The sequence below is a fragment of the Lithobates pipiens genome, unplaced genomic scaffold, assembly GCF_037356315.1.
Source record: "Lithobates pipiens isolate NorthernLeopardFrog02 unplaced genomic scaffold, aLitPip1_a1.2 Scaffold_28, whole genome shotgun sequence".
NCBI classification, from domain to species: domain Eukaryota; kingdom Metazoa; phylum Chordata; class Amphibia; order Anura; family Ranidae; genus Lithobates; species Lithobates pipiens.
Window position 1 is genome coordinate 106670449 of NW_027507789.1, and position 23196 is coordinate 106693644.

At 42.9% G+C, this 23196-nt stretch overlaps 1 protein-coding gene across 2 annotated transcripts in view; it reads right to left on the reverse strand.

The window, feature by feature from the left end:
* Positions 1-1698: 1698 nt before the first annotated feature.
* BRCA1 (BRCA1 DNA repair associated) overlaps positions 1699-23196 on the reverse strand; it is a 353109-nt gene continuing 331611 nt past the window's right edge. For both annotated transcript variants that reach the window (XM_077459504.1, XM_077459503.1), the window contains exons 21-23: positions 22268-22341; positions 13809-13860; positions 1699-2487 (exon numbers count right to left, since the gene is read on the reverse strand). In XM_077459504.1, coding sequence (XP_077315630.1) covers positions 2387-2487; positions 13809-13860; positions 22268-22341 — 227 coding nt within the window. In that variant the 3' untranslated portion in view covers positions 1699-2386. The remainder of the gene's footprint in view (positions 2488-13808; positions 13861-22267; positions 22342-23196) is intronic.

Consider the following 23196-nt stretch of genomic DNA (forward strand, 5'->3'; position numbering starts at 1 on the left):
TATGAGTGACTCCACAATGGAAGCTTCCATTGTGGAGTCACTCATAAGCTAGTAAGTGAGCTTGGAGTTTTCCTTGGATTTATCCTTGGCCTGTTTTCCAACATATGTTGCAGTCCAATGCTGCTTGCTGCAAAGGTCAGTTGGGGCAGTGGCTTTCTTTTTTGCACAATCTTTTTAAGCCTACCTTCGTAGAACCCATGGTTCCAATATATTTATTGCTAAAAATATGGTTCATATATTTGGTTGTATTTGTGGCATAAAACAGCACCATCTAAATGCATAGTTGCTCACCAGGACATGAAGAAGCTTTGCTTGAGTCTTCCCTCTGACCCTAGAGGAGGCATGAACTCCTTATGGATTAGTAATGAAAGTAATGACACAAAGCCTTAAGTTTCAGAAAAGCAATATATGCTTCACCAAAAAGACAGCAAAGTGCATGATTACGTATGTACTATTCTGTATACGTTGGTCCTGTTTCCTCTGAAATTAAGAATTTATATCATAGCTGACTGACTTAGAAACATTAAAATGAGTTTTTATAGTAAAGACTAAAATAGGAGGTGTACAGATTGGAGGTAGTTGTAGGCTTCCTACTGATGGAAGCTACATAAAGTCATCTTTTCAATTGTGCTTGAATAGCAATATTGACTTAACAAACACACAAAGAAGAGAATATATACAAAAATGCAATTTGAAATAGCATGGAGAATCTTATCCCAGAGGTGTAGGATGCTGGAAATGATTTTGCATCAGCCACCTCGAAAGGGGATCTAGAATAAGGGAAGATATTGAGTAAATAAAGAAACCTGTGCTTTTATGTGAAATAGGATTATCTAAAAATAAAAGCCTCTTTCACTAGATAGAATTTGCTGCACGGTAACTCAAAAGATCATTCTAACACCCATAAAATGTCTTTCGTTTGGAATAGCTTTTTCTGATGTAATGCCACATTCAACTGTACTGGCCATTTCAAAATCTCTATATTGTATATGTGCTGGTTATAGAAAAAAAACATTTTTCTTGGCTTAATAATGTCACATACAACAGGAAATGTCACCACTGTATTTATGCTACACGCGTGCATGTTTGTTGTTGAGATGGATGGCATTTCTTTAACAGTGTGGCTGAGAAAATGAAAAGAACATAAGGACAACACAGATTCAATGTGAGTAAGACAGTAAAATTACTATCATAAAGAAGAGGCAATATATTTACAAGTTAAGAGTGCCCGTGTTCTAATATATCCATTGCAATCCTCGGTTCTGTTAGCTAAAAGTAATAGCAGGAACTGAAATTCACAAGATCAAGCAAAGATTTTCCCCATCTTCAAACGTCCAGGGTTTTCACATTCATTGCTATTACAGGTAATAGAAGTGAAAGAAACATCACAGAGTAACAGGCAGTAGGACTCTGAAACACCACAAGGTAATGATGACTACTGTTGATTTCCTACTAAGAAAGTAGCATCAGTTTTACCTAAGTTCATAAATACAAGTATTTAAATCACCATTTAAAATATGCAATTTGTGATTGGGGATTTAACATTCAAAAGGTTCTATAGATGTTAAATTGTTGCCAACAACATTTTACTGTCCTTTGTGTCAGCTGTTGTAGTACTGTGAATGATTTAAAATACATAAAGCTGTAATGTTTTTTTATTTTTTTATTATTCAACTCATGTAATAACAAACCTGACAATAGTATTTCAATTATTTATTAACAGTAGTTTTACAAATCACTGAAACTGTACAGTAACATATTATGAACACTATTTACAAAACCAGAATGCAGAATCATGATCCATGGCAATAAAATCTGCAGGAATGAGGAAAGCATCACATACAAGTAAAAGTCCTTTGATATAACTAATTTACAATCCTGTTTTGGGGCATAATATTTTTAAAAGAGGTGAGATACAGTTTCTCATAGTAAACTGCAATACTTCAACATGTTTTAGCATTCCGAACAATGAAAAATGTTTTTATTGGCTAGTATGGATTACTATATTTGCCTTAACAAGTAGAAATCCTTGTAGGTTTTTACTTAACAGTACATTACTTTAATATGAAACACATCATCCCGAAGTTTAAAAGGGAAAGCTGAGGAGATTACATTGTACATGTAAACATTATATGCTTAAAAAATAAAGTATAAAGCACACAGTTTATGTGAAATCTAAAACCTATGTCTAATATGAAGGTAGCTTTGTATAGAATGGCTTTTACGGATGATAAGATTGAGAATCTGTGGGTTTCGCAATTTGAACTGAACATTGAAACATTGCAGTATTTTAGCATTAAGGTTTTTGACAGGTTTACTTGAAGTTATGCATACATAAACAAATGGTGGTTCCATCTCTTATGAAGATTGTCTTTACGTGCATCTTTCAAACTAGGTAATTGTCGAACGTCTGGAGCTTATAGCTTGATACACTGTCCAGTACCCATTCACGTGTGACAACCAGAGCACGGTACCTCTTTCGCATATCTGTAAAACAACAATTTTGAAAATACTAAATTGCACTGCAAAGGATTAAAAAATAAAAATAAAAAAATAAAACAAAAGTCATCCCTGTAAATTATAACAATAGCAAGGCAGGTCATAGTATAAAAAACAGTAGATTGAACTGATGCGGTACTGAAGTAGAAGATTTTAAGTTTGACTTTACAATTTATTTCATTTTTGTTTAATCTGGCTGTATCTGCAGTATAATGTTCAAATCAAGCAACAGAACTGGGTGGATGTGTTTAATGCATAAAAGAGTTCAGCTAAGAGAGGTCCCTTCTGTATTTCTACAATGCTGCCGTCTCCTCCCACCCCAAGAGCTCTACTGATGAAATGTAGAACCAAACCACAGTTCAGTATCTAAGGGAGAAATGCCACTAGCAATACTAATTAGTTGCATTCTGCACAATATTGCTGCTATTTGAATTGCCTTATTTTGTATTTCTGAAGCATGTAACTTTAATTTACCAAAGAATACTAACAGTGTCTAGGTGTTGCCACCATAGATCTCAATTAACTGAATTGATGTGACGAAAATAAAAATGTACATAAAAAAAAAAAAAAATGAATCTATAATGATAATATTTTCAACAAAAAGAAAATGCCTAGTTTAGGAACAGCAATAAAAGCAAAACAGAGCTATTACTTTTAACAACTAATCGGCTTTACTTTTACAAACTGTAGTTTGAAAATGAAAAAAGGAATTTGGTTCTTATGTGCCCATGCTTTTACAATTTTTTGTTTTTCCAATAACGCCAGCTAAATGTTCAGAGCTACAAACTGAAATAAGGCATTAACCACTGGAGTGCCTCAAAACCAAAATGAATGTACTCACTCTTGAGTAGAGGGGGTAGGTAACCTTTTATAAATGATCCAAAAATGGTAAAAGCTTTATTTTAAAAGGCAAATGCAAAAGACAGTGCCCACAATATTGAGTTGCGGTAACGTGTTGGTCAAATAGCACCCCGATGAGCATTGCTGATGGCTATGCATTGCAGCTCGATTGCAAACAGTAGGGGTTCAGTCAGCACAAAACCAGCACATCAATCAAAATATACAAGCAGCTGAACACAAAAGGAAAAATATATAAAAACCCTTTTAAAATACTAAACAAATGACAAAAGTGCAGCGTTAATAAACATGTTAATAATAACACAAATATAACCAAATATAACAGCCCCCTTTGGAAAAAAGGAAGAGTAGTCAGAAAAGACGATCTCCTCTACGGTGAGGAAAAGTGCTCTCAAATTTTCATAATGTGTAGCTTATTCGTGATTCCACCACCAGTTAGCCAAACCGCTCACCTCAATCTCTGGACCCCTGAGCTAACAGATGGGTCAAACAGGCATTAGCCACTAAACATGGTCATGGATGAAGGCTTGGGTGGATGGATGTATGGAATGACAGCTTTTTACAACTGCACTCGGCTACTCTCAATATCCAACCATGGTATTAGCTAGCTTACATCAAAACATGTGTGTTAACCAGTTGCCGACCAACGCACGCCAATGTACGTCGGCAGAATGGCACGGGCAGGCAAATGGGCGTACCTGTACGTCCCTTTAAATTTGCCGCCTTGCCATCGGGAGCACGCCGGCGGCGGGGCGCTCCCGCGCTGGTCGGGACCCCCATGAGTCCGGTCGCGGACCCGATCGCCGCGGGCATACCCGCGATCGTCTCGCGGAGCAGCTGAATGAAGAAATGCCGCTGTAAACAGCATTTCTCCATTCTGCCTAGCAACTAGTGACGCTGATCTCTGCTCCATGTGATTGGAGCAGAGATCAGTGTTCACTAAATTAAAGCCCAGCCCCCAACAGTTAGTAACACACCCCTAGGAACACTTAACCCCTACACTGCCACCCACGGGTTAACCCCTTCACTGCCAGTGTCATATACACAGGAATCACTGCATTTATATAGCAGTGATCGCTGTATAAATGACAATGGTCCCAAAAATGTGTCAAAAATGTCCGATGTGTCCGCCATAATGTCGCAGTCACAATAAAAATCGCTGATCGCCGCCATTACTAGTAAAAAAAAAATATTAATAAAAATGCCATAAAACTATCCCTTATTTTGTAAACGCTATAACTTTTGTGCAAACCAATCAATAATCGCTTATTGTGATTTTTTTTACCAAAAATATGTAGAAGAATACGTCCCTTCTCTCTCCCATTGCACCCGAGAGAGGAAACAGGAAGTAAGAGGAGTAGAGCACACCGCAGGAGAGGAGCGGAGAACACCGGAGAGGAGCACACAGTCATCAAGAAGTGAGAATGAAGTCAGTGTAGGAGATTCGGGGGAACTTTGGACTGCTGGCATTTCTTGATGGTACTCCAATCCGATCTCACATCTGATGCTGTGATATACCGGTGTTAGTGGAATCATGATGCAAGAATTATGATACGGAGCTTTCAATATTAAGATCACAATCCGTTCCGGTTAAATACCATTAAGGCTTTTTTTTTTATTTATTTTTTTTAATTTCAATGATTTTTATTGAGATTTTCACAAATACAAAAAGATAAGTTAAAGGGCCAGGGTAGCATAGCCTAATACATTCTAGAACATAAGGTAAAATACAATTGAGTAGTGACGTTAACATAGCATAGATCACATTTGGGCTTAAGTGTTAAATGTTTTGTTGGCGATAGGCGAGGGGTGGAGGCGTCGACCCCACCCCCAAACACTCCATCCAGGAGTTATGTTATGGGATGGGAGGCGAAACCCCCCCCTCCCCCGCTCAACACCAACCTACCCCTTCCTTCTTTTACCCACTTCTTGCCCTACTTTAATTGATATGCTTTTTGTTAAAGATTTTCCATACATGGGTAACAATATTGTACTGTATAGAAAAGGAGAAGAAGAGACAAATTACGTATCGAGCAAATTAGTGCACTGGGACTGCTATGCAGCGCCTACTCATCAATGCCTCCCCTTAATGCGCTTCCCCCCCACCCCACCCCCCCCCACCCACCCACCCCACCTCGAGCACGCAGCGCCGGCAACAACCGACTCAGTCGCAGCCAAATAGCTATATCCGTATAAACAAGAGGGGGAAGAAAAAAGAAAATCTTTGAAAAAGGGAACGGTGAAGGAAAGGAAAAACCTCTCCAAAATCTACCCCTACAAAAAAAAAAGGTTCTACGTAAGGGGGGAGGGAGGAAGCTCCTCCCTACCACCCACCCATCGGGTACTAGACCATTCATGTATTGACCTCACTCCAAAGGGAACCCCATATCACTCAGCCAAGGATACCATAATAACTCGAATTTTCTTAAATTATTTAGCTTTATAAGCATTGCTCTCTCACACCATATTAAAGAGTTAATTGCATTAACCCATTGTCCAATATCCGGAGGATCCTTAGCTTGCCAATTAATTGCTATCAGTCGCCTAGCTTGATATAAGCACTTCAGGACGGATGGCTTAATTGGCGGAGGAATATTTACCCCTTCAAATATCCCCAGTAAACAGGCCCTGGCCTCGGGTTTCAGGGTGGTCTTGAAAGCTCTATTTATTTTAATGACTATTTCTAACCAATAGCTATAGAGTTTTGGGCATTTCCATACCATGTGGAAAAGATCACCCGGTGCCCCACATCTAGGACATTCATCCCTAGATTTCCTACCCATTTTCCATAGCTTCTGGGGGGTATAATATGCCCGGTATATAAGGAACAAATGGGACACTCGCTGAGATGGAGATATAGAGGCCAAGTGCCCCTGTTCAAGCGTTTTAGCCCATTGTTCCCGAGATATCGGGCCAACATCCCCCCATCCAACCCTGCCTACTCTTTGCTGGGCCTTCACCTTTCAAGAAACAGCCTCTAAGCTTTGCATAGAGCCGCGAAATCTGGCCTTTTACATGCCTACGATCTATAAGGGCCTGGAGCTGGGGGATTTCAGTTCGCTCAATAGCGAGTGACCCGTATTGGGCTTGAATTGCATGTCTCAGCTGCAAATATTTGTAGAACGACCTGTTAGGGACATTAAATTGCTGTCTGATAGTTTCGAAAGGTTTCATTACGTTCCCCTCGTAGAGGTGCACTATTCTATTAATCCCCTGACTATCCCATTCCGGAGCTTTGTCTACCTTGTTTAATTCGGGCAGGTGGCGATTACACCATAGAGGGGTGTAGGTAGTTATTCCCGCATATCCCAACTTTTGCTTTGCTTGCTGCCATACCTTCCTCATTAGAATATTAGTAGGGCATCTGTAGAAAAAGGCGTTAGCCTCCAGGGCTTCGGGTACCAATCTATGAGGTGCTCCCAGCATCATCAACTTATGATTTCTAGGCCCCCCCTCTTGGAACCCTGCCCCTGCTAAGTGCTGAAGTTGGGCAGCCAGAAAGTATGCACCCAAGTGGGGTATGGCCAATCCCCCCTCCGCGACGGGGAGCTGCAGCGTATGCAACCCTATCCGAGCATGCCCCTTTTTCCAGATTAGTTCCCGGATAAGCGAATCCATGGTTTGGAACCATTTCTGGTTAATCCAAATTGGAGAGTTGTGTAAAATGTAAAGTATTTGGGGTTGCCAAAGCATTTTTACTAGGCTGCAGCGTCCCGCCACCGAGAGAGGGAGGCCGCACCATCTATTAAGTTTCGTCTTCATTTTCAACAGTAGTGGTGCCAAGTTCTCATTGGCATATTGACTTACGTCCCCAGATATCCAGATGCCCAGATACTTCAGCTTAGTCACCGTCTCCAGGCCTACTATCGTTGGGGGCACACCCTGTTCCCCATACCTGAACAGTGGTAGAAGAGCTGATTTGCCCCAATTGATCTCTAAGCCCGATTGTTGACCAAACTCGTCCATCAGATGGATCACTCTATTCAGGGTAGAGTCCACATCGCCAATAAAAAATAGGAGGTCATCCGCGAATAAGGCAATTTTTTCCTCGTCGCTACCTCGCCGAAATCCCTGTATATCCGGGCAGGATCTTACCAGAGCCGCAAGGGGCTCCATGGCCAATACAAATAGGAGGGGGGACAACGGGCACCCCTGCCTTGTCCCTCTCTCCAGTTGGAATGATTCAGAGACTTCAGTACCCATCTTAATTTTGGCCCTAGGTTTATTGTACATTAATTTTATCCACTGGATAAATAAGGGGCCGAATCCAAACCTCTCAAGGACCCTCCACAGATAGCCCCATTCCAAGCTATCAAAGGCCTTAGTAGCATCGAGTGCTAAAATAGCCCCCACCCCCTCATTATCTCTGGGTAGTTGGACATTAAGGAAGACTCTTCTAATATTAGTGCTGGTTGCCCTACCCGGGATAAAGCCCGACTGGTCTGGATGTATAAGTTTATGGATATATGTATTTAACCGGATTGCTAATGCTTTGGCTAGTATTTTAATATCCGAACATAGCAGGGATATCGGCCGGTATGATGGAACCTCCTGGCAGTCCTTGCCCTCCTTCAAGATTAAAATAATATTGGCCTCCCGCATCGAGTTCCCCCGTCTCCAATGCGTGATTCAATGTCACGAGGAGTTCCGGTAGTAGGACATCCCCATATCGTTTGTAGATTTCTACTGGAAGGCCATCTGGCCCTGGAGATTTATCGTTGGGCATTGCGGCCACCGCGTTTTTTAATTCTTCCAGCGTAAGTGGTAATTCAAGGGATAGTTTATCATTAATTGATAAGGTTGGTATTGCTGTCCGAAGTAAAAAATCGGTAGCTGAGTTACCTTGTCCCTGGATGATGGATTTATATAAATTTTTATAGTAATCATGAAGTACCCTCATAATCGCAGGGGGGCTGGAGACAAGATCGCCTGTAGGGGACTTAATTACCTGGGCTACTGTTGGCGCACCATTAGTTTGAACCAGGAGAGAGAGGGTTCTACCTATCCTCTCTCCTTCGCCAAAGTAATGCTGACGCTGAAATATCCGCCTATTCTCTGCTTTTTTTAAGAGAGCTATTTTATAGACTTGTTGACTGGCCAACCATTCCCGCTGGCTTACAGTCGATGGAGCTACTATGTATGCCTGTTCTGCCTGGGCGACCTTATTTCTCATTGCTAGGTCCTGTTCTCGAGCTTTCCTCTTAATAATTGCGACTTGTTGTATCAATGTGCCCCTAATATAGGCTTTTAGGGAGTCCCAGACTATACCCGGAGGGGCAGAGCCCCTATTTATTTGAAGAAATTCCCCTATCTTGTCCTGGGGGGGACGTGAGCCCCCCATTAATACCAGCCAACCCGGGTTTATCCTCCACTCTCTTGGACCTGGTCTAGCACCCAAAGACAGTATCATGGACAAGGGGGAGTGGTCTGAGACCCCCCTTGCTCCGTATTCTATCTCCTGGACCACCTCCGCAGCTACTTTATTACCCAGCACCATATCAATTCTTGATAGTGTGCAATAAGTACTGGAGAAGCAGGAATACTGTCTTACTTGAGGATGACGTGTACGCCATAGATCGTTTAACCCTATTTCGGAGACGAAGCCCTGCAAGCGCCCTATTTTGGTCACCAATGGGGCAGGAAATCTATCCATATGCGGATCCAACGTTTCGTTGAAATCGCCTACTACTATCCATGGGACATCTGGCTTATCTAAGCAGAACGCCGTCAGTTTGACCATTACCTCCAATTTACAGGGAGGGGGTATATAAATATTGGCTAAGATGCATTGACGCCCGCACAGCAGGCCGTATAAAAAAACAAATCTTCCCTCTTTGTCAATAGAGGACTCCTTGCACAGAAAATACGTGCCTCTTTTAACAAGAACACTCACCCCTCTAGAGTATGATGTATAGAAGGAATGGTAGTATGCCGAAAACCTCCGGTTCCTTAACAGTGGGGCTGTGCTAGGGGTTAGGTGTGTCTCTTGAAGAAAGAGCAGGCCAGGACCCCCCCTTTCTGTTTCCAGCAAAACTGCTGCCCTCTTTTTTGGATCTCCCAACCCCCTCACATTCCATGATATGATGTGTACACTACCCATAGATGTTACTACTATCCAAACCGTACGGGACAAGGGAGAGGGAGAGGAGGGGGCCCGCCCTCCCACGACGGGCCCACCGCCCCGCCCCCCCCGGTCCCGTTGTACCAGCTATACGTGCTCGAGGTGCCCCCCTTAACCCTACTACCCACCCCTTCTCCCCCCCCTCTCGCCCCCCCAGCCCAACTAAACATCCCCTCCCCCCCCTCCTCCCGCCCCCCCCACCCATCAGGGCATCCCCTGGGGGTCACTATTGTGGCCCGACTTTCCATGCTCACCGAAACCCTGGACACCCGTCCCCGCTCCCCCCTCTCGCCCAAATTGCCTGGGGACCCCTAGGCTCCCCAGATTGCCTCGCCTCAACCCCCCTCGGCCACTCCACCTCCACTATAGCATAGGCCCAAACTGGCCTAGAAGAAAAAAAAAAAAAAGAAGAAATGGGGGATGGCAGAGAATGTTCAATACCAGCACCCCCGATACTTAACTATTAAACATTTCTAGTGATATTTATGCTATATTATACCGTGCATACCAACTCCCTTTCTCACCCCTCTATAGAGTGACCTTATAGTAACATACCTCATACAACCATAATAAACCTTCCCCATTGCTACTAAATGGAGTTATTTCAAGTGCAAATATTATATAATATTGTGCAATACTCTCCTACTTCCCAGAAAAAAAAAAAAAAAAAAAAAAAAAAAAAAAAAAACAAAAACAAACAATAGAGAGAAAAAAAAAAAAAAAAAAAAAATAAATAAAAAAGGGGGGTGTTCAATGACAACCCCTCCAAAACTTATGTGACATTTATAGTGATATTTGGATTGTATTATACTATTTATACCAACATTTATACCAACGCCCTTGCTCACCCCACTTTACTAATAAGTGCTAAATGACATTATAATCGCGTGCCTCAAACTAAGACTAGCAACCATAATAAATATTCCACATCCCTACTCAATAGAATTGTTTCTCGTGCAGATATTATACCATGCTCACAAAACAAAAAAAAAAAAAAAAAAGATAAAAAAATATTATGTCGGGCGCAGTCCTCCTGTCCCTCGTCTCCTCCCCACCACCCCAAAAAGGGGGAGGAGGGGAAGAGAAGAAGGGCCCCCAGGGAGCCGGCCCTGTTAGCCAGTCCGAGTGATTACAAAATAGCTAGAAATCGCTTTTATGTTCCTCCAGCCACTTTTCCACTTCCCCTGGAGTGCCAAAAAAAAAGTTGAGTCCAAAGCGGTTATTCGTAGCCGGGCAGGATACAACAGCGCATAGTTTAACTTATATTTGCGGAGGGTTCGCTTAATGGGGATAAACTCGGCTCTCTGTTTCTGTAGATCTGGTGAGAAGTCTGGGTAAAACGAAACCCTAGATCCTTTATAGAAGACATCATTCAGTTCCCTGGTCCTTCGTAACAAAATAATACGATCGTTGTAATTCACAAGTCTCAATATCAGAGGCCTGGTACGGCCCTCTGGTGGATGCGGGCCTGCGGGAACTCTATGGGCCCTTTCAATAGCGAAGAGAGTGGAAAAAGGGGTATTGCCCAAAAGTTCCCTGAACCAGTTTTCCAGAAAGTTTATAGGGTTAAGCCCCTCGCTTCCCTCTGGGAGGCCAATCAGGCGGATGTTATTCCTACGGTTACTATTTTCCAACGCATCTAATTTTGCTGAGTGTATGGCCATTTGTTTCTGTAGCACATTTATTTTTTGCTGTAATGGGGAAAGATCGTCCTCAATCGTACTTAGTCTTCCTTCCAGGGCCGTGGTTCTTGCCATTGTGTTGCTCAGTAGTTGGCCCATGGAGTGCAGTTCGGTTTTAATACTGCCTAATTGATTATCGAGGCCACCTATAGACACCTTGCATTCATTGACTGCCTGCAATATATCGCGCAATGTGGGTTCATCATCCTCTAACGGAGGAGATTCCACCGGAACTATTGTATTGTGCGCTATCTTGCTTACTACTGCAGCTGGGTCATGCATCTTGCTTCCACTAGGTGATCGACCTAGATTAGATGCTACTTGAGTGATGCTTCTCCTTTCCGTAGTACCCCCCTGTACCTTTGTTTGCCTTGCTGGCTGATGGGGCCCTTTTCTAGTAGGGGAAATTGCATGAGCAAAGCGTTCCAATTTTGCTGCCGCAGTAGCGGATGCCTGGTTTGCCTTCTCCTTGGCTGCCCGGGTTTTTTGGTTCCCCTCACCAATCAGCCCGTCCTCATTGGCCCGCTTGCTAAGCATGGTAGAAAAGTGGCTAGGAGTAGTGATGTTGGGGAATTGCGATAAGGTCGCTCCACAGAAAAAAAGGGGAGAGGGGAAGGAAGGGTGCAACCAGAGAAGGGGGGAAAGGAGGCCAGCTGACCACCAAAGAAAAGGGTAGAGAACCAGTAAAGGCGCAGTTTCCAAACAGTCAGCTTTTTTCCTCCCCTTTTCTTTCCTCCCTTCTCTCCTGCTTACTTCTCCCCACCTTCCCTCACTTTCCCCTCTTCCCCCCCTCCTCCTCCCCCCCCTCCCCTAATCTGTCAATATGGTAAAAGTCCGTATGGTGAAGCAAACACAGTGCAGTGGCCCCAAAGCAAGGAGACAATAAGCTAACCATAAAGCATAAGAACAGGAGATTATTCCACCGACAGATTATCTGCTTCTCAGCGCTATATTGAATTTGCGTAGTTGGTTAGCACAGTTCATCACGCTGTAGCCACAGCAATACAGTCAAAGAAAAAAGGGGGGGGGGGGAGCCGTTTCAATAAACCCCGGAAGCACCGAGAGCTTGGCAGCCTCTATCTCCCAGCAAGCAGGCTTAGTGGGTCAATAACACTGGAGCAGTAAATTCAAACGTTCATATGCCCATTTCCCGAGTACTGCACCCTCCTCCTTGTTTGCCTCTCACCCCACGGCTCACTCCCGCTTTACCGTTAGCCTAGGTAGATACCATAGGCTTCTTCTTCATGAATTACCGCGGGCCGCCGTCTGGGTCTTCTTGATTCAAACTGCTGTGTCCGTTCTCATAGCGTCTGCTGGAGGGGTTCCTTCGGGCTCCCGTGGGATCCTTCGGCTCGATTCGCTCCTAGTGACGCGTCACTGATGGCACTGGGCTCACGCTGGTACGAGCTCCCGCGAGAACTAACGCCGAGTTCCGCTTGATAATTTTCGACGTGCTCCAGAGTAAGGAAGCTGGGGCCGCTGTATTGAGCTCGGAACCCGGCTGGGAACCCAGGCTAGGCGCCGCTACTATTAACGGGGAGATTTCTTTGCATAGAGGGAGAGTGAGGGGAGGCTAAGAGCGGGCGTCCAGCATTCGCACTCTCTCACTCACTCACTCCCGCATCCGGCCACACCCCCTTCACCATTAAGGCTTTTAATTTATCTACATCTGGTAAGCGCATCAAGACGGGCACTGATCTGCAGTTTTGTTTGGATTCACCGCGGTGACTTGATAAGCACGGATATATTGGACTTTATTTTAAAGTTCCAGCTTCCTGCAAGCTGTTATATGCTACTTTCACATTTTTTATAATTGTTGGTGGTTCTATTAATGTAATGTTAATGTTATTTTTTTGAGCAACACTTATTCATCTTCTGTGGGTGCTATTAACTTTTTATTGATATTTCACTTTGTTTCCTACTATTGAATAGGACTATTGGCGCAGATTTTCAAATTTTCTCATATTTATCCCAGTGTGTGTATCCCACTTAGAGCCGCAGCCTTTATTTTTTATTTTTATTTTATATATGTTTAAGATATTTTTATTTTTCTAATAGCTATATTTTTTTCTGAGCGCAGTTTATTTTTTGTTAGAAGAATACGTATCGGCCTAAACTGAGGGAAAAAAATGCTTTTTTTTATATATTTTTGGGGGATATTTATTATAGCATAAAGTAAAAAATAACGCTTTTTTTCAAAAATGTCGCTCTATTTTTGTTTATAGCGCAAAAAATAAAAACCGCAGAGATGATCAAATACCACCAAAAGAAAGCTCTATTTGTGGGAAAAAAAGGACGTCAATTTTGTTTGGGAGCCACGACGCATGACCGCGCAATTGTCAGTTAAATCGACGCAGTGCTGAATCGCAAAAAGTGGTCTGGTCTTTGACCAGCAAAATGGTCCGGTCTGTAAGTGGTTAAAATTGCTTTTACTATGCCATAAAAAGATGCCTTCTGGTCATTTTTTCCCTTTTTGATCCACCAGAGTTCGCTATATGCTTCCACCAAACAGTATAGCACCATCCACCATTGCAGCTCTATTGCCCACTATCAACTTTAGTACTTTTAGACTAAACTACAAATCACATAAGCAAGATAGGAAATGGGGGAATATAACTGCAGCTAAATCCTCATCACATAAATCATACCTGTATAGTCTGACTTCCCATCTGGTTGCACAACCACAAGAGATGTGGTTCCCTGCAATGAAAAATAGTTGATGTTAAGAATGCATATTAAACTGTGAATAAAAGTTCTAGTTGAAGAAAAAGTGATGCACACAACACTGGGCCTCTTGTGTTACAGGTGCTTTTCCTGTCCTCATTTTATGTAAAACAGACTTTGGTTAGAGATAGTACATTAATATATAATTTTTTTGCTACACTGCTTGTATTAACATTACTGTTAAGAATGTAATATGGCATTGAATACCCCTTTCCAGCATTCATGACCACATTACATTCTCTGCAGTTGCCTTAAACTGACTTCAGCTAGAGGCAGTACCTGTACATTGAAATACAGGATACATTATATGAAACACTGCTTTTATCAACATTACTGCAGAAAATGTAATATGCAAGCACATTCTGTATGCAATCCTAAACAATGCTACCCCACACAAAGTGCTACTGAGTAGACCAGGGAGATATCTTGTCTTTATATTGTTTCTAGAAAAATACAAGCACTTGGAGAGTAGAGTTAGTGCTTTAAAATGACTCTAAAGTACATCAGAATCAGACGTCTTTGATCCACTGAAGTCTATGGAACCAAAACAAAGCAAAAAATGTTTCCATTTACAAAAAATGCAGAGATGTGAACTACACCCATAGCAAACCATGTTAAATGGACTGTAGTGTGTTTCTGCAAAACGGAAAATGCACAAATAAATGCATAGGTGTGAACCAGGCCTTATTGTTCAAAGCTTATTGTCCAAATATAAAAGATCTAGTGGTATACAAATTCATATGTGTGATCAGGGTAGGAAAGTTTTTTTTTTTTTAAATGTCAAAGTTATAATAAGTTATAAATGTCTTTTGATAAAAATTAACCGTCTGGGCAATTACTGTTGATTGACTCACTACTTCTGCTGAAAGTCTATGCAAATACTTTCTAAGATTAGTTTTTAAAAACTCTCATTCTTTTAGTTTGAGGTCATGCACCATGTTCTTGATCTTGGCTTCATATTTCAAATTCCTGCCCACCTGAACCTTATTCACCCCCTTGATGTATTTAAATGTTTGTCATGTCTTCCCTTTCCCTTCTGTCCTTCAAACTGTATATATTAAGTCCCTGAAGTCTCCCCTGATGTGTTTTATCCCTCAGGCCTTTCATAAATTTTGTTGCCCGTCTCTGGACTCTCCAAAACCAGACACAGAATTCTAAATGAGGTCTAATTAAAGATCTATATAGGGCAATCAGAACCTCCTTCCTCCTGTTGGTGACCCATCTAGTGATACAGCCTAGAATTCTATTTGCGTTTCCTACCTGCCTGGCCACACCGTATGTTCATTTTGCAATCATCAAAAAATAGGATTTTTTTCGTCATACTTACCTGTAAAAATCCTTTTCTTTGAATACATCACAGGACACAGGCTATTAGTCATTACTTACTGGGTTATATGCCATCTTCAGGTGAATGAACACTGGTAGACAAAGTCTTAGACAGGAAGTCCACCCCTATATAACCCCTCCCATTCAGGAAGTACTTCAGTTTTGTGGCAAGCACTGAATCCTCAAAAGAGGACAGGGACCTCTGTTTCCCGTGATGTATGCAAAGAAAATTATATTACAGGTAAGTATGACAAAAAAAAAACTATTTTCTTTATCATACATCACGGGACACAAAGTTAGGCTATTATTCATTACTTACTGGGACGTACCAGAGCAATAGCCTTGAGGGGAGGGAGACACCCTGCCAAACAAAAATAACCATCAGCCTTTAAACGGCAGCCTGTAGTACAGCACATCACAGTAACTTCGGCTGCTCTAACGTCTACCTGATAAAATCTTGTGAACGTATCCACTGAAGACCAGGTAGCAGCCTTACTAATCTGAGCCACAGATACCTGATGGCGAAAAGCCCAGGAGGTTCCTACACCCCTGGTAGAATGAGCTCTCACCCTGAAGGGAGGAGCCTTACATGTCAGACCATAGGCCTGTATGACCAACTGGTGGACCCAATTGGCAATGGAAACTTTGGAAGCTGCCTGCCCCTTCTTGGGTCCTTCTGGTAGGATCTCCACAGATCTAGGCAAATAAACTCTGACTGGCCGGATGACGTCCAAGGAATGCAGTCGCCTCTCTTCTGATGAACGAGGCTGAAAAAAAAGAAGGCAGGACAACGTCCTGATTTAAATGAAAGGCCGACACCCCCTTTGGCAAGAAGGAAGGTGTCATGGTGAAGAATTAGGTATGGTTCCCAACATGAAAGGGCCTCCAATTCCGACACCCTTCTTGCTGTGCTTGCGTGATAGCAAGACTAATGGAATTTCCTAGATAGGGCCAAATGGTTGTTTCTGTAAAACAGACAGCAGCAGATTTAAGTCCTAAGAACACATAGGTGACCTAATGGGGGGAAGCAAAGGAGCTGCCCCCTGCATAAAGTTTCAGACCAGCAAATAGGAAGCTAAAGGCCTTTGGAAGAATACCGACAGGGCCCAAATCTGACCTCTGATTGTACTCAAAGCCAATCCGATTTTCACAGCCGACTGTAGAAGAGAGAATTCTTCCAATCACTTTTTTCAGAGGATGCCATTTTCATGCTTCACAACAAGCTATACAAGTCTTCCAGACCTTCTGATAGATCTTCTTAGCGACCACTTTCCTAGCATTCCCTAGGGTAGACACCACAAGTCCCGAGATGCCACCATCCTTCAAACATCCTGGCTTCAATAGCCACGCCATCAAATTTAGAGACTGCAAATTGGGGTGGAATATTGGACCTTGAGATTGTAGATTGGGGCAGCGCAGAAGCATCGATGGCTCTTCTATTGCGCCTCTCACGATCTCTGGGAACCACCAGGGCCTTCTGGGCCATGCTGGAGCCACCAGGATGATTGGAATCCCCTCTCTTTGAATCCTGCGCAACAGATGTGGAAGCAGAGAGATCAGGAGGATAGCATAAACCAGGGATTACTGGCTCCATGGAACTACCAGAACATATGCTTTGATTGCCAGAGGATCTCTTGTTCAGGACTCAAACTGATGTAGCTTGTTATTGAACCTGGGTGCCAATATGTCGACATATGGCCTTCCCCAGCGCTGGCAAATTTCATGGAACACCTTCGGGTGTAGGGACTATTCCCCCGGGCAGATATGCTGGCAGCTAAGATAAGCTGCCCTCTAGTTCTCTACCCCCGGGTATACAGACCACCGATAGAACTGGCATATGTCCCTCTGCCCAGGCTAATATGTGGTTCCCCTCTTCCTGAGCTGATCAACTCCTGGTAACGTCCTGGTGGTTTAAGGCAGTCCCGAAGCTCCACTGTCCAGGACTGTAGAGCCAAACATACTGCCCCCAACTGCAGGATGTTGATTGGCAGGCTCTGCTCTTGACTATGTCCCCTGAGCTGTGAACCCCTCTAGGGTTGCTCCCCAGCCAGAGACTAGCGTCTGTGGTCAGCGCTCTCCAAAATACCAGGAGGAAGGGTCTTCCCTTTCACAGGTTCTGATCCTGCAACCACCAGCTTAGGCTTAAGCGTGCCCAAGGAGACAAGAACATGGAATAATCCAGGGCTTTCCCTCACCTGTTCCAAGCCGACAGGATGTCCTGTTGTATGGGCCTGGAATGGAACTGGTCGTAAGGAAGTACCTCAAAGGCAAACACCATCCTTCCTAGAAGACTCGTACAGAGCTGAATGGAGATTTGCCTGGTGCCCCTTATCCGATGCATCTGATCCTTCAGGGCACAGAACATTGGATCCAACCTAAATAATTCAGGCTTTGAGCTGGTCTCAATGCTGACTTTTCTGCATTTATGACCCTGCCCAGGCTTTCCAAATACCGCACTGTGCTGGTTGTGCTCTGTTCTAGAGCCTGCGGTGAGTGATCCCTGAGCAGGAGATTATCCGGGTATCTGAGCACCAAAATTCTCTGGGCCCTTAAAAGACCCAGTACTTGAAAGCGCTGCGCAAACTGTACGCGCTATATAAATCCTGTATAATAATAATAATACTGGTGCTAGGACACTTGTAAACACCCAGAGTGCTGTGGCAAGCCCGAAGGGCAGTGCCACAAACTGGAAATGATGTTCCTCAACTGCAAATCGAAGGAACCTCTGATGAGGTTGAAAGATACGTAAATATGTAAATACGTGTCCTTGATATCGATGGCGGCTAAGAAGTCTCCCATCTGGAGAAAGGCTACTACCAAGCGGACTGGCTCCATCCGAAAGGACTGGATTAATAGATGCTGGTACAGGGATCCAAAATGGGCCTTGTGTCCCTGTTTGGTTTTTGAACCATGAACAGGTTTGAATAAAACCCTTGCCCCTTTCGAATACAGGAACCTACATAATCACTCCCTGATGCACTAAATGATCTAGTGCCTGAAACAATAAGTCTCTTTTTGAAGGATCTGAGAGAATACTGGATCTTAGAAACCTCTGAGGGGGAACCCCTGTAATTCCAGCTTGTAACCTTGGGATACTGTCGAGGTGACCCACTCTTCCTGAACCACTGTTCTCCAAATGTCTGCAAAGTGCAGCAGCCTTCCCCCAGAATGGGGGCGTACTCTCAAACGGAGGGCTTGGTGACGAGTTTGTAAGAGTTTTGGACCCAGTGTTTCTTCTACACCTGCGGCTTGCCCTGGCTTTAGCTCCCTGTTAGCAGCAGAACTGCCTTGGTGCTGAGACACCTGAGGAAGCGGTTCCTGAGGTTTTAAACAAGGGATGCCTGGTCCTTCTCTTGACAGGAAGTAGAGAGCTCTTCCCTCCAGAAATCTTTTGGATATATTTGTCCAAGTGTTCACCAAACAAGCTTTCCCCATGGAAGGGGAACCCTGCCAATAACTTCTTACAAGGAAGTTCAGCTGACCAGTTTTTAAGCCATAGAAGTCTGCGCATGTGTACAGGAGAGCCATCTACCTCCAAACATAGTGCTCAACATATATCTGCCCTGCTTTCAGCAGGATCCTCCTCTTGGTTAGACCTGTCAGGCAATCTGACCTGATTCTTTAAAGACTGGCAGACTCCAATTGCTGCAACAGCTGGCTAAATAGCTGAACTGGCCAAAGAAAAGGAAGCCTTTAATAGTGACTCCAGTTTCGCTGCATCTAAGGCTGGAATGCTCCATTTCTTAATGAACTTTTCTTCCATGGGATATAAAAGGGAAAAACGAAAATCCTGTCAGGGTGTTCTCAATCAGCATACACTGCCTGTTCCAACAGTGGGTGCAAGGGGGAAAGCCTGTGTGGCCTGAGGTGGTCTCAGGGACCCCACAGAGGAGCAGGGGGGCTCAGAAACCTCTGCGGGAGGTAACCTAAAGGCAGAAAGAACCATCTCAGTAAGAGTCTGGATCAAAAGTCTCTGCGTCTGAGAGGCTGATACCAACTGGACATCTGCTGGCCCAGATTGCTCAGAAGCAGACTCATCTGCCAGGCTCTCCACAGAATCCTTGGCATTTAGCTCTTCCACATCATCAACCTATTCCTGCTCCAAGTTAGGAAGATCCGGGGAGGGGGTCTGTAACGCTTCTTGCCGTCCAGCGAGATAGAGGCAATCATGCCAGAAATCCTGTCCTCTGACCAAGCTAGACCTGAGGACAGATCAGCCCTGGTGATAAAGGCTGAAGCAGGGGTGTTGACAGTAGGCACCAGATAGGTGCAATGGCTCAGATTGTCTGAAAGACTCCGGGGACCCCGGTCTTTCCGGGGATACAACACTAGGGTTTCAACTAGGCTTCTTTTTTTATAAATTCTTTATTTTTTCATCTTTTCTTTCCATAGATTTCACATTACATTCCGTTTTATATCTACAACTTCTTTAACAGCTAGTTCTTATAATATTTCAATCCATATCTCAATTCCACGTCATCCTCCCCCATCCCTCCAAAAAAAAAAAAACAAACAAAAAAAAAAAAAACAGAATTTTCATACCACCCCCCCCCCGACGACCCGTCAGCTTTACCATATTTCAAATGTTTTACATCATACTTTCTCTATAATTTAGATATGGAGCCCAAATCTTCTGATATTTCTCATCTTGATCTCTCATTGTCATCTCTCATTGTCATTGTTAAATTTTCCATTTGTTGGATTTCTGCAATTCTCTGAAACCACTGTGCTCTAGCTGGAGGGCTGCTTTTTTTCCACAGAACCGGAATACATGCCCTAAGTGTCTCAGCAAAGAATTTTGAATCTTTCTATTGTCATTGGAATATCCAGCAACAAAAAAGTTGCCGGTTTTCTAGGCTTCTCAGGAGCTACAGACGACATAAATGTGCTCTTCCCTGTGGTTAGCCCCACTTCACTTTTTTAAAGACATTGCAAGCCATTGCAAGCCACAAAAAGGGAGTTCCTGGGTTTAGTATTTAGTGGTGTAGTGGTTAGCACTCTCGCCTAGCAGTAAAAAAGGTCACTGGTTCAAATCCCAACCATGACACTACCTGCCTGGAGTTTGCATGTTCTCCCTGTGCCTGCGTGGGTTTCATCCGGGTACTCTGGTTTCCTCCCACACTCCAAAGACATGCAGGTAGGTTAATTGGCTTCTGTCTAAAATTGGCCCTAGTATACAACTGGGGATCTTGGATTGTGGCTCCTTGAGGGTAGGGACCAATGTAAGTGTGCAATGTAAAGGGATAGGGACAATTGTAGACACTCACTCAGGTTGAACTGGATGGACTGATGTCTTTATTCAACCTTACTAACTATGTAACTATGTAAGGGAGACCCTTTATTAGCGCTCACCAAGCCCCTATGCAACAATCCTGCTAAGCACCTTAGCCTGTCAAATAATTTTCTACACTTAGAGTGTATCATTATTCCCAAGTATTTAAATGATGAAACAATTTTAACCTGAGGAGCCTCTTTAACATGAACAAACTAGGGTTATCTAAAGGGAGCAAAACAGATTTATTCCAATTAATGACATATCCAGAAAGCAAACCAAAATTTTGTAGAGGTGCCATTAAAGATCTTAAAGATTTATCCGTATCCCAAGAAAGAGCAGAGTGTCATCTGTATAGAGTGAGTTTTTTTTATTTCTTGTTCCTCTAATAAATCCACAAATAGATTCTGAGTGTTGGATGGCTTCAGCCAGGGGTTCGATGGCCATTGCAAATAACAGAGGAGACTCTTTATAGTGAAAAAAATTCAGATGCCATACCATTTATTTACATACAGGCCCTTTGGGCAGAACATAGCATTTTAAGGCCAAACGCACCCATCACTTCCCACAGGTATGTCCACTCAATGCTGCCGAAAGCTTTTGCAGAGTTGAGTGACAAAATCACTCTCCTCCCAGGGTTATCATATGGTAATTGCATATTTAAGTATAGCAAGTTAATTGCTGTAGAAAATTATCTGATAGATAATTCAATCCCTATTCTTACTAAATTCCAACTTAAGAGCACGGCATGGACTAAGCTGTCATTATCGGTGGTGGGTCGAGCAAACCTTATAAAAATGATCTGGTCCCCTCAATTATTATATATTTTTCACAACTCACCGATATGGATACCTCTCAAAGCAAGTCCGAAGGGCAGAGCCACAAACTGGAAAATGATGTTCCTCAACTGGAAATCGCAGGAACCTCTGATGAGGTTGAAAGATAGGTAAATATGTGTCCTTGATATCGATGGAGGCTAAGAAGTCTCCCATCTGGAGCAAGGCTACTACCAAGTGGACTGGATTAATAGATGCTGGTTCAGGGATCTTAGATCCAAAATGGGCCTTGCGTCCCTGTTTGGTTTTTGAACCGTGAACAGGTTTGAATAAAACCCCCGCCCCTCTCGGATACAGAAACCTACATAATCACTCCCTGATGCACTAAAAGTACAAGTACTTCCTACATGGGAGGGGTTAAAGAGGGGTGGAATTCCTGTCTAAGACTTTGTCTACCAGTGTCCATTCACCCAAAGATGGCATATAACCAAGTAATGAATAATAGCCTAACTCTGTGTCCCTTGATGTACTGTATGATAAAGAAATACAGCATCTAAAGTGTATATGCCCCTCACATTTTTGTAAATATTTTATTATATCTTTTCATGTGACAACACTGAAGAAATTACACTATGCTACAATGTATAAAAGTGTAAATTTGCTGTTCCCTCAAAATAATTCAACACACAGCCATTAATGTCTAAACCGCTGGCATCCAAAGTGAGTACACCAAGTGAAAACATCCAAATTGGACGCAAAGCGTCGATATTTTGTGTGGCCACCATTTTCCACCCCTGCCTTAACCCTCTTGGGCATGGAGTTCACCAGAGCTTCACAGGTTGCCACTGGAGTCCTCTTCCACTCCTCCAAGACAACATCACAGAGCTGGTGGATGTTAGAGACCTTGCGACCTCCACCTTCCGTTTGAGGATGCCCCATAGATGCTCAACAGGGTTTAGGTCTGGAGACATGCTTGGCCAGTCCATCAGGGCTGTTTTAATGTACTCACCTCCTTATGTTTAAACATCTCAGGCTTCTTTACCAAGGAAGCTCCACATAGGGACACCATCCATTCCAGATTTTCTACAAGAAAGAAGGTGCAAAATATTAGCAAATTCTAATGTTCCACAAAATACATTTTAGTAATGTCATTTGTCTTCAGTGGTGATTTAATTTGTCCCCACGACATCTTAAATTTCCATTTTATAGGATAGCTGTAAATAGTCCAAGGCTAAAAAAAAAAAAAAAAAAAAAAAAAGTGTCAAGCAGGGCTTCAATGGTGGGTAACAAACACTTCCACCTCTCAATCACTTGAGCCCCAGGGCCAGTTTTCACATTTCTATCATACATGTAAACATTTTTAAGTTTTTTTATTTTTAGAAAATGACTTAGACTGGTGGCCCCCCAGCTGTTGCAGAACTACAATTTCCATGAGGCTGACAGTTACAAGTATGACTCCCATAGGCAGAGGCATGATGGGACTTGTAGTTCTACAGCTGGAGAGCGGCTAGTTTGAGACCCCTGCTGTAAACATTCTATATTTTTAAGCAAAGGCCCTAGAGAATAAAATGGTGGTGTTACATTTTATTTTTAAGTCATGCAATATTTGTGCAGCGTTTTTTTCCAACTTAAAAACAAATATATAATTTTTAATATATTTTAGTGAACCCAAATACAGAACCCATATTTTGGCAAAATATAAAAGATGATGTTACGCCAAAAAATAGATACCAAATATGTCATGCTTTAAAATTGCGCACGTCGGAACTATTCAATCGGATATCATACTATAAAGTTAACGAAAGTAAATCATATATAATGGGTTTGGGCATTGACCCACTTTAGCTCAAGGTTCCCATACACCTGGAAGGCTGATGGGATAAAATATTTAGAGATAACATTAACAACATTCACCGAAAATCTAGTTATGGCCAATTA